The following is a 16880-nucleotide window of genomic DNA, read 5'->3' on the forward strand; positions in this document are numbered from 1 at the left end:
GTTGGCTGTGGGTTTGTCATAGATGGCTTTTATTACATTGAGGTATCTTCCTTGTATGCCAATTTTGCTGAGAGTTTTAATCATAAAGCGATGCTGGATTTTGTTGAATGTTTTTCCTGCATCTATTGAAATGATCATGTGATTTTTGTTTTTAATTCTGTTTATGTGGTATATCACACTTATTGACTTGTGTATATTAAACCATCCCTGCATCCCTGGTATGAAATCCACTTGATCATGGTGGATTATCTTTTTGATATGCTGTTGGATTCAGTTAGCTAGTATTTTGTTAAAGATTGCTGCATCTGTGCTATATTCTTTTGCTGAATTGATCCCTTTATTATTGTATAATGACCTCCTTTGTCTCTTTTTACAGTTGTTGGCTTAGAGTATATTTTATCTGATGTAAGTATAGCTACTGCTGCTCTGGTTTCCATTTGAATGGAATATCTTTTTCCATCTCTTCACTTTCAGTCTGTAGTGTCCATAAGGATGAATTGAGTTTGTTGTAGGAAGCATATAGTTGGATGCTGTTTTTCTTATTTCATTCAGACCTCTATGTCTTTTAACTGGAGACGTTAGTTCATTACATTCAAAGTTATTATTGTTAGGTAAGGACTTAGCACTGTCATTTTGCAATGATATTTTTTTTGAGAAGTCTAGTGTGTCCTGGGCATAATGTTAAATAAAATACCTTTATTATATTTATATATAAAGCTAGACAATATAACTTGTTTTCTTAATGTTCATTACACCATATGACTCCTAAAGAGGGAGATAGTTAGGGCGTTTACCTTCTGTTGCTGTGATGGTCTCACACATTGGTCAAGAAATGTGAGAGATGGAGTGTGGTTTAGTATTTCCTCCCAGAAACTCCTTTTCTCTTTCAGTCTTTTGTACCCCGATAACTGTCCTCTGAAGAGAGGTAGGAGGTCTTGTTCTTCCTCTATTTCTTCTAAGGCTTGAGAACTGCTCTTCCACTTGTTCCTGGCACTCTGGCTCAAACTTTTCCAAGTTTACACACTTGCGATCTCTAAATGTTTACATGGAAATGATAAGTGTCATGTGACTCCTAATAGCTACTAAATATGACTCTCCCTGACAAAAGGAATTTCAGATTGGAAGGAGTAGAGGGACATGGTCTTGGAAGGATCAGTGTTTGGCTTTGATCTAGAGTCCTATATACAGGATTAATTCTCAGCTATGTTTGGTGAGAAGAATGTTTGTATTTGAGGTTGATCCTAGATGATGTCTGTGATTAACTTGTGAACAATCTCTCTCCTCTGATCACAGTTTGGCTTTAGACAGAGAGTCCTAATAGATGAGTGTGCCAAGTATGAATTTTTGAGCATGCCAATGTGATGGAGAATTATAGCATACAGATTTCTTTAGGAAAGAGAAACATGGTCCTGAGAGATTACTGGAGAGCAATAACATATACACCAGGACAATAAGAGTTTAGAGAAAAGGCAACAAAGAGGGAGTAACAACAGAACAGTATAATTTACAGAAGGGATTGATTCAATCTAGTCTACAGCTTTGTGGGAACATGTGTTTGTGGGTAATTCTTGAGTCAGGAGGAAGACAAAGATATAACTTTATAGTACATAAGATAGCTCATTGTTTATTTTCTCTTCCAGCCCACACCACATATTGAGAAAACTAGAAGAGAATGAACTTGGTCAGAGGAGAATGAAGTAAGTGTAGTCATGAGCCGAACAGAACCAATTATCTTCTCTCTTTTGGGAATTTGCAGTTAGTTATAGATTCTGTGTTGGTAAACTATGGGTCATCAAGGTAGAAGGTGATATATAATAAATATGTATACATTTAATTTTGATAATATTTTTTCTTGTTTAAAAGAAATGTTGTGGGATAAAATGATAGTAAATAAGTCATCCCGTTTGCCCTTGGATGATAATGCTGAGCTGGCAGAAGAAATCCATATCCAAAAGGAAGGGCTGTTTCAGTGAAGACAATTGCTGCCCCACTATAATATAAGGGGCCCTTTGCAATTAACTAATTAGCAATTAACTAATTAACCAATTGCATATGGAAGTAGCAGGTGCCATGCAATAGGCTTGGCTTTGATTTCTGCTATTAGAAGATTGGACACAGCAATGACAGTAGCCAGATGAGTCTTGGTAAGGAAAGGCTCATGCATAATTCTACAGTCCTTCTTTAATGTTTACTTTGTTTTTGAGCTCATTGAACAAGCATTAAAGTGGTGGAGAATAAGATTGGTTCTCATCCACAGAAAAAGTCAGCTTGTCTACCAACTTTTTAATAGATGTCTGTATATGTCTGTTTGTTGAAGAAGACTTATGGTGAGTACTCATATTCATGTGGAATACAAGTATTCTCAACTCTAGTCACATTATGAGAGGTATATCTATGTTCTTCTACTGCAGTCATCCTGGAGTAGGTTAGCCAATCCTCCATTTTTTAAATTCTAAATCCCTGATAACACAGATAAACCATTATTCTGCAATCATAAAATGGCATACATCTATACCTCTTTTTCTTGAATGACAAAATGTGTGGCTTATCAAGATGTGAAAGACTGTTTCCTGAATTGAGATTGTGATACCGATAATCTTATATCATGGATGTATCCCAGAAAAAATAAAGCATCTTGGAGCATTGGGCACCATGTCAGGATCCAGTCAAATGCAGAAATGGAGTAGAAGTAAGGAAAAATATAGAATAACATGGGAGAATCTAGAACTTTGGCCAATAATAGGGTTGGAATGTCCTAAGTTCCATTTTTGTTGGGTATTAATTGTGTATTATGGTGAAGAGTAGAGCTTAGTTTAAAATCACAGAACTAAAATCCGGGAAGGAATAATCAGGAATCTTTTGATTTCACATGACAGCAACCCAAGCCAAACTATCTTAAGTGAAGACAGAAATTTATAATTCACATAATGTATAAGTCCAGCAGTAACTGGTTTCAGGTGTTACTAGATCTAGAATACAGGGACTCAAACATAGTTACTCTCTCCTCATTTTCTTCTTTTAAGGTTGGTGTTTTTCTTGAGACAGATTTTTTCACTTGGAAGACAGTAGACAGTCTCCAATATATAGTCCTTGAAATCTGTGATCCAGAAAGCATGGCACCATCTCTCTTTTCTTTCAAGTCTAAATCAAAAAGGTCATAAGGTCCATCTTGGTTCATATGCTTAACTCCGACTCAATCTTTTAGCTAGGGGAATGTGGTATCATAATTGAATGGGCCAGTTTGTATGTTTATCAATGACGTCAAATAAGGAGAGATGAGTGGATTGACAGTTCCATCAGAAATCCAAGACTGCAGCAGGGTGAAATATTTATCAAAGAAAGGGAGATGCTAACACAAACAAAAATGACAGCTATTGATAAAAGGAAGTTAATTGAATCAGGCAAGAACTGCAGGGGAACATTACTTTGTGAGAAATTGCCAAAGCCAAAGGCCTTGAGAGGGAGAATATGTGTGGAATAAAGAGTGAGTGATATGGGCATGAGTGGGGAGGGGTAACAGTTTGTGCTGAATCAACTTTTGATGTACAAGCTTCTGTTATATAATAATGAGACCCTTTTCATATATAGGATCAGACCAGTCAGAGGCACTAAATATGCACAGTATGAACCTGGTACTAGGCAGTCTAGAGGTGGATGACCTAGGTGGGCACAGTTTTAGCCCATCAAATTTATGGTGATGCTACATTGTGAGCATGTATATATTCTGGGAGTAATTAGATCTATGCTATCAGAGACTTCACATCCAAAAGGTCCAAAAAGATGCAGGAAGCTCCTATGAAGAAGAAATAACTTTATGCAAAGCTGTGAAAGTTCTAGAATTTCCCTGCATTTTCTCATGCAAAGAATTGTTCACCCACAGTTCAAGCCAATAAATATTTAAATCATTAATAAGCCAGTTATAATCTATATAATCTCTTCCTTTTGGGTATTTATTTGCAATTATTCTTGACAGTTTTAGAAAAGAAAGCAAAACAAGGAATTGCTGGTGTAGACACTGAATTTCCATGAATTTTAACTACTGTTGATACTCTTCCTATTTTTAAGTTCTTAGAAATTTTATTGAAATTGTGATAATTTTCCAAAATTGCAGGAAGAACTAAATGTTATGACAGTCTGAATTTTTACTAGTGATATATTTATGATTTTCTATATTTTTGGGAAAGGACAAACATAACATTGGTGTGGGAACTTAACATGAAATAAAGTATTATGGCTATTCGGATTAGATAGCTGCCTCACTGTCCAGCTCCATCCAGAGAATACTTGAATTATGGTACAGGCCTAACATGCCTAGTATCTATGGCATGTCAAACTGGAGACAGTATTTTCCAAGAATATTATGTTCTGTGGAGGTTTCTTTGTCACAAAGGAGGCTATATCATAATATTTTGGAGGAAGTATATATGATTTCATCAAATGCCACACATTTGATAAAAATGGTCATCAAGTAAAGATTCTTTATTGAGATATTTAAAGTGGAGAAATGTTGTCTCCTTGTGTGTTAAATAAAGTAAAATAAATTAGAGAAACGTACAAAGAAATTTTTATACTCTTGCCTTTACTCTACTCAGAATTGAGGTTACCATGTTTTTCATATTTGCCTTTTTCTAAATTAAAGGAACATAGCATAGCAGATATAGTTGAAATATCTTTCACTAACTGACTCACAGATAATCATAGTTCAGATCAGAGTGTAGTGTAGATGATCAGCCTCTGGGGCTGTATGGGAACCTTGACAGCAGTGCTGGCGGCTGGCCCCCTGGCCATCCTGGCAGCCACAAGGGAAGTCAAGGCTGCCTCAGGCCTGTGGGGGCCTCTGGGACCCCAGCTGAGGGACAGCAGCCTGCAGCCTGATGCCATCAGCCTGGGAGCTGATCCAGCAGTTGGTGATCAAGCTGTCCCAGGCAGTGTGGACCAATAACCTGCACACAGTGCTTGGCTGTGCAAGATCCTGCCCAGCAGCCCCACGCTCAGCATGTGCTTGGTCAACAGCCACTGCCTGTAGGATGGAATAGTAGACCCAACAATAATAAATGGTTTGGTGATTCCTGGAAGACCTAAAGGCAGCAATGCTGTTCAACCCAGCAATCCCATTACTGGGTATATATCCAAAGCAATATAAATCATTCTCTTATAAAGACACATGCATGCGTATGCTCATCGCAGCACTATTCACAATAGGGAAGACATGGAACCAACCTAAATGCCCTTCAGTGATAGGCTGGATAAAGAAAATGTGGTACATATACACCATGGAATACTATGCAGCCATAAAAAAAGAAAAAAATCATGTCTTTTGCAGGGACATGGATGGAGCTGGAGGCCATTATATTTAGCAAATGTACTCAGGAACAGAAAACCAAATACTGCATGTTCTCACAGGTGGAAGCTAAATGAGAACACATGGATACATAGAAAGGAACAACATACACTGGGGCCTACTGGAGGGTGGAGAGGGAGGAGGGAGAGGATCAGAAACAATAACTAATGGGTATCAGGCTTAATACTTGGGTGATGAAATCTGTACAACAAACTCCCATGACACAAGTTTACCTAAGTTGCAGACTTGCACTTATATCTCTGAACTTAAAATAAAAGTAAAAAAAAGAAAAAGAAATGGTTTGAAAACCCGTACTGAAATTTTACTGTTGTCCAGTTGACGGATGCCCTGGAGGCTCTCACAAACCATTTTCTCAATTTTCTCTCATAAAGCAGCACTTTATGAAAATGCATGCTGAGAACATAAATGTAGTAATGAGACTTGAAGAGACACTCGGACTGTGGCAAGATCTTTGAGTGCACGTGTGTCTGTCCCTATGGCAGTGGAATGGTATTACAGTCTCACGTTTACTAAACTGGCCATGATCCCTGCAGAATACAGGGATCTACCTAGTTAGAAAAGGAAAATGTAAAACAGTCTATAAAACTAGAGGTGGTCCAATAAGACCATTGAATCACTAAGCAACCAACCAACTTCTAGACAGACACTCAAGAACCAGAAGCTTCAGAAATAAAAACAGTAGCTTTTTTTTTTTTAAAGAATCTTGAAGCTGTAATGCCAGAAAGCAGACTCTTACACCACCTCTGAAGTAGCCTTAGAAGTTGCATTTACCACAGCCCAAAGTGGTTCTTGTTAAATTACATGTGATGCAGTTTTCTCCTATGCTTGTCATTGAGCCTGCAACTGACTCCCTGGCTGAGCCCGTGGTGTGAGGTATTGATCAGGCTTCTGCCACAGAGTCTGTGCACCTACCACCTTGTCAATAGGAACCCTGATCCATGCCCTAGATTCAGAGGCTTGCTCTCCTAAGAACAGACTGCCTCTTTCAAAAAATTGTAAATCCTGTTGCTGTTGAGCCAATTAATATGGCTGTTCAAGTGAACCTGGGTAAAAGTCTGTCTAGTCCTTTACAAGAAATAGGGAACACATGCCCAAAGAATAGCATTTCTTCAATTAATGTACAGACAGATATGTCTTATGCCTCACAAAACTTTGTACCTTCTGCACAGTGGGCTAGCCTTGATTCTTCTGTGTCATCTTGTTCTCAAATTGATTTTGTCATTTGATTCTCAAGTGTCCCTTCCTATTAGTGTTCACACAGACATTTTTGCCCAGCTTGAGGCTAACTTTACCTATAGCTGCTCAGAGTGATGCATTTATAGGCACTTGTTTCCAATCAGGTGAGATCTTCAGAGAAACCAAAACTAGTGGGATGGTTCAAGGCTAAAACCATGGGATTGAGCTGGGAAAGGCTGTGGGTAAAGCAAATTTGCCAGGGGCTGGAGGAAAGGAGAGATTGTCAGGTGAGATGGGGAGGTGGTGTAGATTAGGCACTTAGAATGCTTGAGTTTGAGATACCTATTAGACATCCACCATTGAATTTAGTAATGTGGCAAGAGGTCCTCGACCATAAAGATTTTCAACTTTTAAGAGACTAGACCAAGCAGAATAAATAATTTCTGAAGTTGAAAACAGGTCTTTTGAAATAACACAGGCAGACTGAAAAACAAAAGAGAGAAGTGAACAAAGCCTATAGGATTTACAGGACACCATTAAGTAAACAAATATTCATATTCTGGGCATTTTAGGAGGAGAAAATAAGGGAAATGGTACAGAAAGCATATTTAATAAAATAATAGGTCAAAATTTTCCAATTCTTGAGAGAGGGCTGGACATCCAAATACAGGAATCTCAAAGAAACCCAAATAGATTCAACCCAAACATGTCCTATCCAAGACACATTTTAGTCAAATTGTCAGAAGCCAAAGACAAAGAAAAAATTTCTGAAAACACCAGGGAAAAACATTAAGTCAGGTGTAAGGGAATCCCCATTACACTAGCAGTAGATTTCTCAGCAGAAGCCTTACAGGACAGGAGAGAATGGAATGATGTATTCAAAGTACTGAAAGAAAAATAAACTCTGCTAGCCAACAATATTATGCCCAGCAAAGCCATCCTTCAGAAATGAAGGAGAAATAAAATATGTGACAAACAAGCAAAAATGAAGGGAATTAATAGTCACCATACTGGACTTACAAGAAATGTTCAAGGGAGTCATACATCTGGAAGAGAAAAGATGATAACCACCATGATGAAAATATGCAAAACTATAAACTCACTGGTAGAGCCAATAGAGAAAGGAGAAACAAAGGAATCAAATCTTATTACTTCAGAAACTACCCAACCACAAAAATAGACAATAAGATAGGAAGTAAGGAACAAGGGATATACAAAACAACCAGAAAACAATAAATAAGAGCAAATCTACATCTCTAAGCCATAAGAATAAAGCTGGAGGCATCACGCTACCTGACTTCAAACTATACTAAAAGGCTACAGTAACCAAGGCTATACTAACCAGCATTGTACTGGTACCAAAACAGAAATATAGATCAATGGAACAGAACAGAGCCCTCAGAAATAATGCCACATATCTACAACTATCTGATCTTTGACAAACCTGGCAAAAACAAGAAATGGGGAAATGATTCCATATTAAATAAATGGTGCTGGGAAAACTGGCTAGCCATATGTAGAAAGCTGAAACTGGATCCCTTCCTTATACCTTGTAAGAAAATTAATTCAAGATGGATTAAAGACTTAAATGTTAGACCTAAAACCATAAAAACCCTAGAAGAAAACCTAGGCAATACCATTCAGGACATAGGCATGGGCAAGGACTTCATGTCTAAAACACCAAAAGCAATGCAACAAAAGTCAAAATTGACAAATGGGATCTAATTAAACTAAAGAGCTTCTGCACAGCAAAAGAAACTACCATCAGAGTGAACAGGCAACCTACAAAATGGGAGAAAATTTTTGCAATCTACTCATCTGACAAAGGGCTAATATCCAGAATCTATAAAGAACTCAAACAAATTTACAAGAAAAAAACAAACAACCCCATCAACAAGTGGGCGAAGGATATGAACAGACACTTCTCAAAAGAAGACATTTATGCAGCCAAAAGACACATGAAAAAATGCTCATCATCACTGGCCATCAGAGAAATGCAAATCAAAACCACAATGAGATACCATCTCACACCAGTTAGAATGGCAATCATTAAAAAGTCAGGAAACAACAGGTGCTGGAGAGGATGTGGAGAAATAGGAACACTTTTACACTGTTGGTGGGACTGTAAACTAGTTCAACCATTGTGGAAGTCAGTATGGCGATTCCTCAGGGATCTAGAACTAGAAATACCATTTGAGCCAGCCATCCCATTACTGGGTATATACCCCAAAATTATAAATCATGCTGCTATAAAGACACATGCACACGTATGTTTATTGTGGCACTATTCACAATAGCAAAGACTTGGAACCAACCCAAATGTCCAACAATGATAGACTGGATTAAGAAAATGTGGCACATATACACCATGGAGTACTGTGCAGCCATAAAAAATGATGAGTTCACGTCCTTTGTAGGGACATGGTTGAAGCTGGAAACCATCATTCTCAGCAAAATATCACAAGGACAAAAAACCAAACACCGCATGTTCTCACTCATAGGTGGGAATTGAACAATGAGAACACAAGGACACACGAAGGGGAACATCACACACTGAGGCCTGTTGTGGGGTGGGGGGAGGGGGAAGGGATAGCATTAGGAGATATACCTAATGTTAAATGACGAGTTAATGGGTGCAGGACACCAACATGGCACATGTATACATATGTAACAAACCTGCACGTTGTGCACATGTATCCTAAAACTTAAAGTATAATAAAAAAAAGCTATGACGATTGCTTGAACCTTAAGTAATAAAGAAATTTTTCATTTGTACATTGGTTATTTTACTAATTGAACATTTATTGAGTACCTATTATGGGCAGGACACTATTATATGTAGTAGACCACCATTTGTACCCTCAAGTCTAGAAGCCAAGAAAGAAGATAAATAGGGAGGAGGTGAGCCCAGTTAGCAGCTTATATGAGTCTCCTTGTTCATTACTTAATCCTCATTGAAATCTTATTATTGGCAGGGGAAGATGGAAGCAAAATACTGTTTTGTTAGTTCTCATGCTCTTTGAGATCTTTATGTTCCTACTGAAAGGGAGAAAATAAACAGGAGATCCACATTCTTCACAAGAGATATGGATATAGAAAGGAGAAGGATTTTGAGAGAAGTCAAGAGCCATAGGGTGGAATAATATGGGCTTGTGTATACTTGCAACTTCCTAAAGAGAATCATGTCCCAAAGGCTTCTAACAAAGCTGTTGAGAGCTTGGAAAAATAAGATAGGTAAAAAATCAAGGTCACTTAAAATAATTAGAAGTGTTGGGGAGAGGAAATGGTAAAACCAGTTACAATGGCTGTGTGGCTCAGTAGTTAAGCAGGTGGGCTCTAGCACCAGGTAGATTTGGCTTCTGATTGTAGTGCAGGCACTTAGCTGTGTGACCTTGCAGAAGTGATTTCACTTATTGAAGCTTCAGTTCCCCATATGTAAAACACAGTGGAATTTCCAGGCAGATCTAAGTCCATATGTAGCATGCCTTGATAATTCCTTTCTCAAAGTATATAAACCCTCAAATGATCATGAGCCTTTTTAAAAAAAATCTGTCTGAGACCCGTCATTCATTTGTCCATCCATCCATCCATCCATCCATCCATCCATCCATCATTCATTCATCCATTTAAGAACTATTTATTGAGCACTTACCATTGCTTGGCATTGCAGATGAAATTGTGATTAAGAAGTTATTATTCCTGCACTCCTATGCCTTACAGACTAGAGGTGAATATAGATTTACATCTATAACCATTGTTACGATATTATCAGTGAAAAAGTGCAGAATACCTTGGGGAAATATAACTTGGGGCTCATTCTTTTCATTTCTCTGTTCTCGAAATTCCATTTGATCATTCTCTAAGTTGTCAGCTCCCATTCACTAGTAATCAACAACAATCTGATTTCTTCCTACCCAACCCAACTTCCTACCCAACTTTCACATTTGCTGAAAATGGCTAAGATCAACAACAATCCAATTGTCAGTTCTCACACTTTCATTCTTCCTATTAATCGCTCTCTGCAGCATTTCACATTGACAACAAACTATGTTTCTTGAGACATCTCTTCCCATAAATTTGATAGGTTTATTGCCTTTCTTATTAACCCTTCTGCTTCTTCTGCTTTTTAAATTTTGGGATGAACCTTAGCATTTAATATTTAAGCCTTTTCTATACATGCTTTTATTTATGACCTCATCTATTCCCACATCATCAACTACTATGTACATGTTAAGGATTATGAAATTCATAGATCTGGTTCCAAATTCAGATGGGCATTTAACTTACTTAAAATGAGAATTTAACTTAATTCAAACCTAAATTTATCATCTCCATAGCTTTTTGTTTTGTTTTGATTGAAACTAATAGTGGTAATATTTACTCAGTCTCCTTGGATTGAAATTTTGTGCTCCTATTCACAATATTTATTCTACCAAAATTTCTTTCTTTACCCCCTCTGAAAACATTTATTTTCTCTCTAACTTAGGTTGAGTTATTCAATTGAGTAACTAAATAGAAAAAAACAATATTCATTTCACTATTAACACTTAACAGATTGCAATTTATTTCCAAGTCTCTCCCACTGAACTGAAGTTTAACTTTTTATTGAGTACTTAGTAACTATCAAAGAGCTTAGTACATAGTAGGGACTCATGAATGAAGTCTTAAATTCTTAAATTCTTTTTTTCCTCTCTCTTTTTTTCATACCTAATCCCACAGATAATTCTTTATTTTATTTATTATTATTATTATTATTATTATTATTATCATTATACTTTAAGTTTTAGGGTACATGTGCACAATGTGCAGGTTAGTTACATATGTATACATGTGCCATGGTGGTGCGCTGCACCCACTAACTCGTCATCTAGCATTAGGTATATCTCCCAGTGCTATCCCTCCCCCCTCTCCCCACCCCACAACAGTCCCCAGAGTGTGATGTTCCCCTTCCTGTGTCCATGTGTTCTCATTGTTCAATTCCCACCTATGAGTGAGAATATGTGGTGTTTGGTTTTTTGTTCTTGCGATAGTTTACTGAGAATGATGATTTCCAATTTCATCCATGTCCCTACAAAGGACATGAACTCATCATTTTTTATGGCTGCATAGTATTCCATGGTGTATATGTGCCATATTTTCTTAATCCAGTCTATCATTGTTGGACATTTGGGTTGGTTCCAACTCTTTGCTATTGTGAATAATGCCGTGATGCATAATTCTTAAATTCTTTAAAGATTCAGAAGCTTTTTGACCATATCCTTGAAGGCTTGTTTTACCTGTTGGTTCCTTAGGGTGTAAATAAAGGGGTTCAACAAAGGAGCAACTGAAGTAATGAGTAGAGCTACTCCCTTGTTGAATGTATCCCCTTCTTTTGCAGAGGGATTAATGTACATAAACATGCAGCTTCCGTAAGAGAGGGAGATGACAATCATGTGGGAAGAACATGTGGAAAAGGCTTTTGTCCTTTGTTGGGCAGAGGGGAGCTTCAGAATAGTCTTGATAATGAATGCATAGGAGAGAATCACTAGCACCAGAGTGACCACCAGGGTCACAGATGCCACAAGAACGACAGCCTTCTCTATGAGGCTTGTGTCTGAACATGAGAGTTCCAGAAGAGGCTCATAGTCACAGAAGTAATGATTCAGTCTGTTGGATGCACAAAAGTCCTGCTGACTCATCAGGGTGATTGGTGGTATAATAGCCATTAGCCCACCCAGCCAAGAGCAGAAAATCAACTGGATGCAGATTCTGCTGCTCATGATGGTGGTGTAATGCAGAGGTTTGCAGATGGCCACATAGCGGTCATAGGACATGGCAGCCAGAAGGTAAAACTCTGTGGCCCCAAGGAATATGGCAAAGAAATACTGAGTGAAGCAGCCAGCAAAGCTGATACTCTTGTTCCCTGTTGTGATGCTAATCAGGACCCTTGGAATGAAGATGTTTGTGAAGGAAATTTCCAAGAAGGAGAAGTTCCGGAGAAAGAAATACATGGGAGTCTGAAGGTGGGAGTCCAGCAAGGTGAGTATGAGGATAGTCAGATTTCCAAGGATGCTGAGTAAATACGTAAGGAAAAGAAAGGTGAAAACTGCCACCTGGAGTTCAGGGACATCTGTTAGACCCAGAAGGATAAACTCAGTTAACACGGTTTTATTTTTCATTGTTGAAAAAATTTTGAGTCTCAAAGTGAAAAAGAGAGTAGTAATCAAAGGTGAGAAAGGAAGAGGTGCTCTGAAATGAACGGATGAAGTCTGACAAGAAAAAAATGAAATGGATGATGAACTTCTCCTCTGATGACATAGTCCAGACCAGTGGCCCATTTGAATGATGTTGGATCCTTCCCAGTCCCATTTGCCCTATGGAGGAAAGTTCTTGTCATTATGTTTCCACATTGTACTCTCCCTAGTGCTCACATGAGGCAAATGTCTGCCTCATAAATGATATTCAAAACATTGTGAAATAAGTTAATAAAAGAATGCCTCCAGCTGCTACCTCCTTCCAGAACGGTTATGAATTTCTTCCCCCCAACATTAACTTTATTTCTCATTGATCCCATTCATTGCCCTACTTCCTTTTTGTGCCTAACTCTTCTCAGAATTGTCATTTTTCTTACTCCTCCCTACCTTTTTTTCATATAAATATAGCAATTTCTCATTTTTCTTCAGGTTCAGCTTCCTTAATTCCCTTGAAGCAAAAAAAGTATCATCTTCCCACTTCTTTCCAGTGGACCCTCCAACTTCTTAGCCTATGTCTGTCTGTTAGATTCAAAGATTTGTGTATTAGGGTTATGCTATTCTGTCCTTTGAAACATTCTACATACTTTCTAGGGGTCAGTAAATATTAGATTAGAATATTTCCTCAAACACATTCAGAATCTTTAGATCTAGAATTTTGCTTCCTGTAAGGATAGGAAGATTCTATTAAATTCCAAGGAAATGTTAGGATCTTAAGAATATTTAAAGCAAGAACTTTTAAACCAGGGATCTACTAATCCCTAGATTAGATTTACTATGTCTGTGAATCCATTAAATTATGTGTAAAACATTTTGTGTATGTGGGCATGTGAATTTTATGGGGAAAATGTACAAAACTATGATACAGGATTTTCTGGGAGATTCCATATTTGGGTACTTCATGGGCATTTCAAGTTTCTACTTTATTTGTGAGCCCATGCAGTTAAAGAGTCACATTATCTGGGAGTGCCCTTATTGATTTATTCAAGATTTCTTTCTAGTTATGTTTTTATAAATGTTTATAAGGCAGCAGCTTTAAAGCATTCTTGATTAAAATTCATTCTAAATTATATATATTTTAATAAACACATATAGATCTCACTTAAAAGTTTTATAGAGTGTTCCTTACTACATAAGGTATTTTATATATATATATATATATATATATATATATATATATATATATAGCCACAGTCTTACTCTGACACCCAGGCTGGAGTGCATTAGCATGATCATGACTCACTTCAGCCTTGACCTCCTGGCCTCTAGTGATCCTTCAACCCCAGCCTCCTGAGTAGCTGGGACCACAGGCATGCACTACCATGCCTAGCTAATCATTATTTTTTATTTTTTGTGAAGATGGGGTCTTGCTATGTTGCCCAGGCTGGTTTTGAACTCCTGGGCTCAAATGATCCTCTCACTTTGGCCTCCCAAAGTGCTGAGATTACAGATGTGAGGCACTGTACCTGACCCATGTGATAAAATCTGATATTTTCTATTTACTTTTTAAAATGCTGGTTGAAGCCCACTAAATTGATTTTATAACCTCCTATTGGGTTGCAGTCAACAGTTGAAATCAGGGATCAAGAAAAGTTATTGTAAATAACTTAGGGAACAAACTTTAAATATACAGCTGAGAGAAGAGGGTCCAGAGAAGTTAGCTTGGAGATGGGTTGGTGGTTCTGGGGATGGTAGCCAGAGAGCATCAGCTGCAGATGCCCTCTCCTCCTGGTTACTAACCTGGAGTCTTCAGGGAGTGGTTGAATATTCACATTTGCATCAGTTTCAGGCTTTACAACTCCAGAGAAGGAAAATAAATGAAGCTATAAACAGGTAACATACTTCCTGACTTGACTATCCAAATGACTTTTGTGAGATTTTAATCCTAAATATTCTTGGTGGCAAATTAAAATTAGAAGGCAACATAATTACAAAATAGTATAAGTATTATTGCATTTTTTGTTTTACGTTTTCTGCCACCAAGTTCTGTACTACATTTCATAGAAATACACAAATTTCCAAACTTCTCCTGGTAAGAAGTAGTCTGCTGCGTCTGTTTCTTATCATTTCAGTGGGGACTTGCTGATCTGTTATTCAACTAATTAAACAGGAGCTGAATCAGAGTTTTTGTACATCCTCTTTTTAAAGCATAGCCAATAACTAGGACACTAAAACAAGGACTTTGAGAAACAGAGTAGTCTTGAATTTTTCTGTTGTAGGAGAAATAAACTGATGATCTCACAAGGCATAATATGAACTCCCTGTCCCACCCCAGATTAAACTTTACCCGGAGTGACACTGGTTATACCTGCTCTATTGAGAGCATGCACTGGGGATCAATTGAGTGAAGAAACACAAGTTGCCTGGGGGATCCTCATCTGGAACAGGCTAATGAATGTCTTTTGTGAATAACTTTGGGAACAAACTTTAAATAGACAGCTGAGAGAAGAGGCTCCAGGGAAACTAGTTTGGAGACACATTGGTGGTGGTGGGGGAGGTATCCACAGAGCATTAGCCACAGAGAAGAAGAGTATGGAGTAATTATATTTTTCTTTCTCAGGTGGGTGGTCATAGCTGGACTTGGCTATGGACAAACAGGTTAGGTGGAAAAATTTGGAGGTCCTAAAAAGCCACACTTTCTTTTCTTAACTTTTATATTAGGTTCAGGGGTACATGTGCAGGTTTGTTATATAGGTAGACTTGTGTCATGAAGGTTTGGTGTACAGATTATTTCATCACCCAGGTACTAAGTATAGTACCCAGTGGTTATTTTTTTCTGATCTTCTTCTTATTCCTCTTACTTTCCTCCCTCAAATAGGCTCCAGTGCCTATTGGTCCCCTCTTTGTGTCCATTTGTTTTCATTTAGCTCCCACTTATAAGTGTGAACATGTGGTATTTGGTTTTCTGTTCCTGCATTAATTTGTGTATAATGGCTTCCAGCTCCATTCATGTTCTTGCAGAGGACATGATCTTGCTCTTTTTTAATGGCTGCATAGTATTCCATGGTGAATTGGTACCACATTTTCTTTATCCAGTCTACTATTGATGGACTTTTAGGTTGATTCTATGTCTTTGTTATTGTGACCAGTACTGCAATGAACATAGGTATGGTTTTGCTGTGTCTCTACCAAATCTCATCTTGAATTGTAGCTCCCATAATTCCCTCATGTTGTGGGAGGGACCCAATAGGAGATAATTGAATCAGGGGGTGGTTTCCCCCATACTTTTCTCATGCTAGTAAATAACTCTCACAAGATCTGATGGTTTTATAAGGGGAAACTCCTTTTACTTGGCTATCATTCTCTTCTCTTGTCTGCCACCATGTGAGACGTGCCTTTTCCCTTCTGCCATGATTGTCATGCCTCCCCAGCCATGTGGAACTGTGAGTCCACTAAACCTCTTTCTTTTGTAAATTGCCTAGTCTTGTGTATGTCTTTATCAGCAGTGTGAAAATGGACTAATACAGTAAATTGGTACCAGGAGTGGGGTGCTGCCGAAAAGATACCCAAAAATGTGGAAGCGACTTTGGAACTGGGTAACAGGCAGAGGTTGGAACAGTTTGGAGGGCTGAGAAGACAGGAAAATGTGGGTAAGTTTGGAACTTCCTAGAGGCTTGTTGAATGGCTTAGCCCAAAATACTGATAGCAATATGGGCAATAAAGTCCAGGCTGAGGTGCTCTCAGATGGAGATGAAGAACTGGTTGGGAAATGGAGCAAATGTAACTCTTGTTATGTTTTAGCAAAAAGACTGGCAGCATTATCCCCCTGTCCTAGAGATTTGTGGAACTTTGAACTTGAGACAGATGATTTAGGGTATCTGGCAGAAGAAATTTCTAAGCAGCAAAGCATTCAAGAGCTGACTTGGGTGCTGTTAAAGGCATTCAGTTTTGTAAGAGAGTAGAGCATAAAAGTTTGGAAAATTTGCAGCCTGATGATGTGATAGAAAGGAAAATCCCATTTTAGGAGGAAAAATTCAAGCTGGCTACAGAAATTTGCAGAAGTAACAAGGAGCCAAATGTTAATCCCCAAAACTATGGGGAAAATATCTCCAGGGCATGTCAGAAGTCTTCACGGCAGTCCCTCCCATCACAGGCCAGGAGGCCTAGGAGGA

The 16880-nt window shown here is 38.1% G+C and overlaps 1 protein-coding gene and 1 pseudogene across 1 annotated transcript; one reads left to right on the forward strand and one right to left on the reverse strand.

The window, feature by feature from the left end:
• Positions 1-4874: 4874 nt before the first annotated feature.
• Positions 4875-6749, forward strand: LOC129136609 (ATM interactor-like; annotated as a pseudogene).
• Positions 6750-11492: 4743 nt separating this feature from the next.
• OR2AP1 (olfactory receptor family 2 subfamily AP member 1) lies at positions 11493-14663 on the reverse strand. Its single transcript, XM_003313618.3, has 2 exons — positions 14509-14663; positions 11493-12891 (listed from the first exon to the last, which is right to left on the reverse strand). The coding sequence occupies exon 2, from the start codon at positions 12853-12855 to the stop codon at positions 11767-11769; it is 1089 nt and encodes a 362-aa protein (XP_003313666.2). The 5' UTR covers positions 12856-12891; positions 14509-14663; the 3' UTR covers positions 11493-11766.
• Positions 14664-16880: the final 2217 nt, after the last annotated feature.

Source organism: Pan troglodytes, chromosome 10 (assembly GCF_028858775.2).
Source record: "Pan troglodytes isolate AG18354 chromosome 10, NHGRI_mPanTro3-v2.0_pri, whole genome shotgun sequence".
Taxonomy (NCBI): Eukaryota; Metazoa; Chordata; class Mammalia; order Primates; family Hominidae; genus Pan; species Pan troglodytes.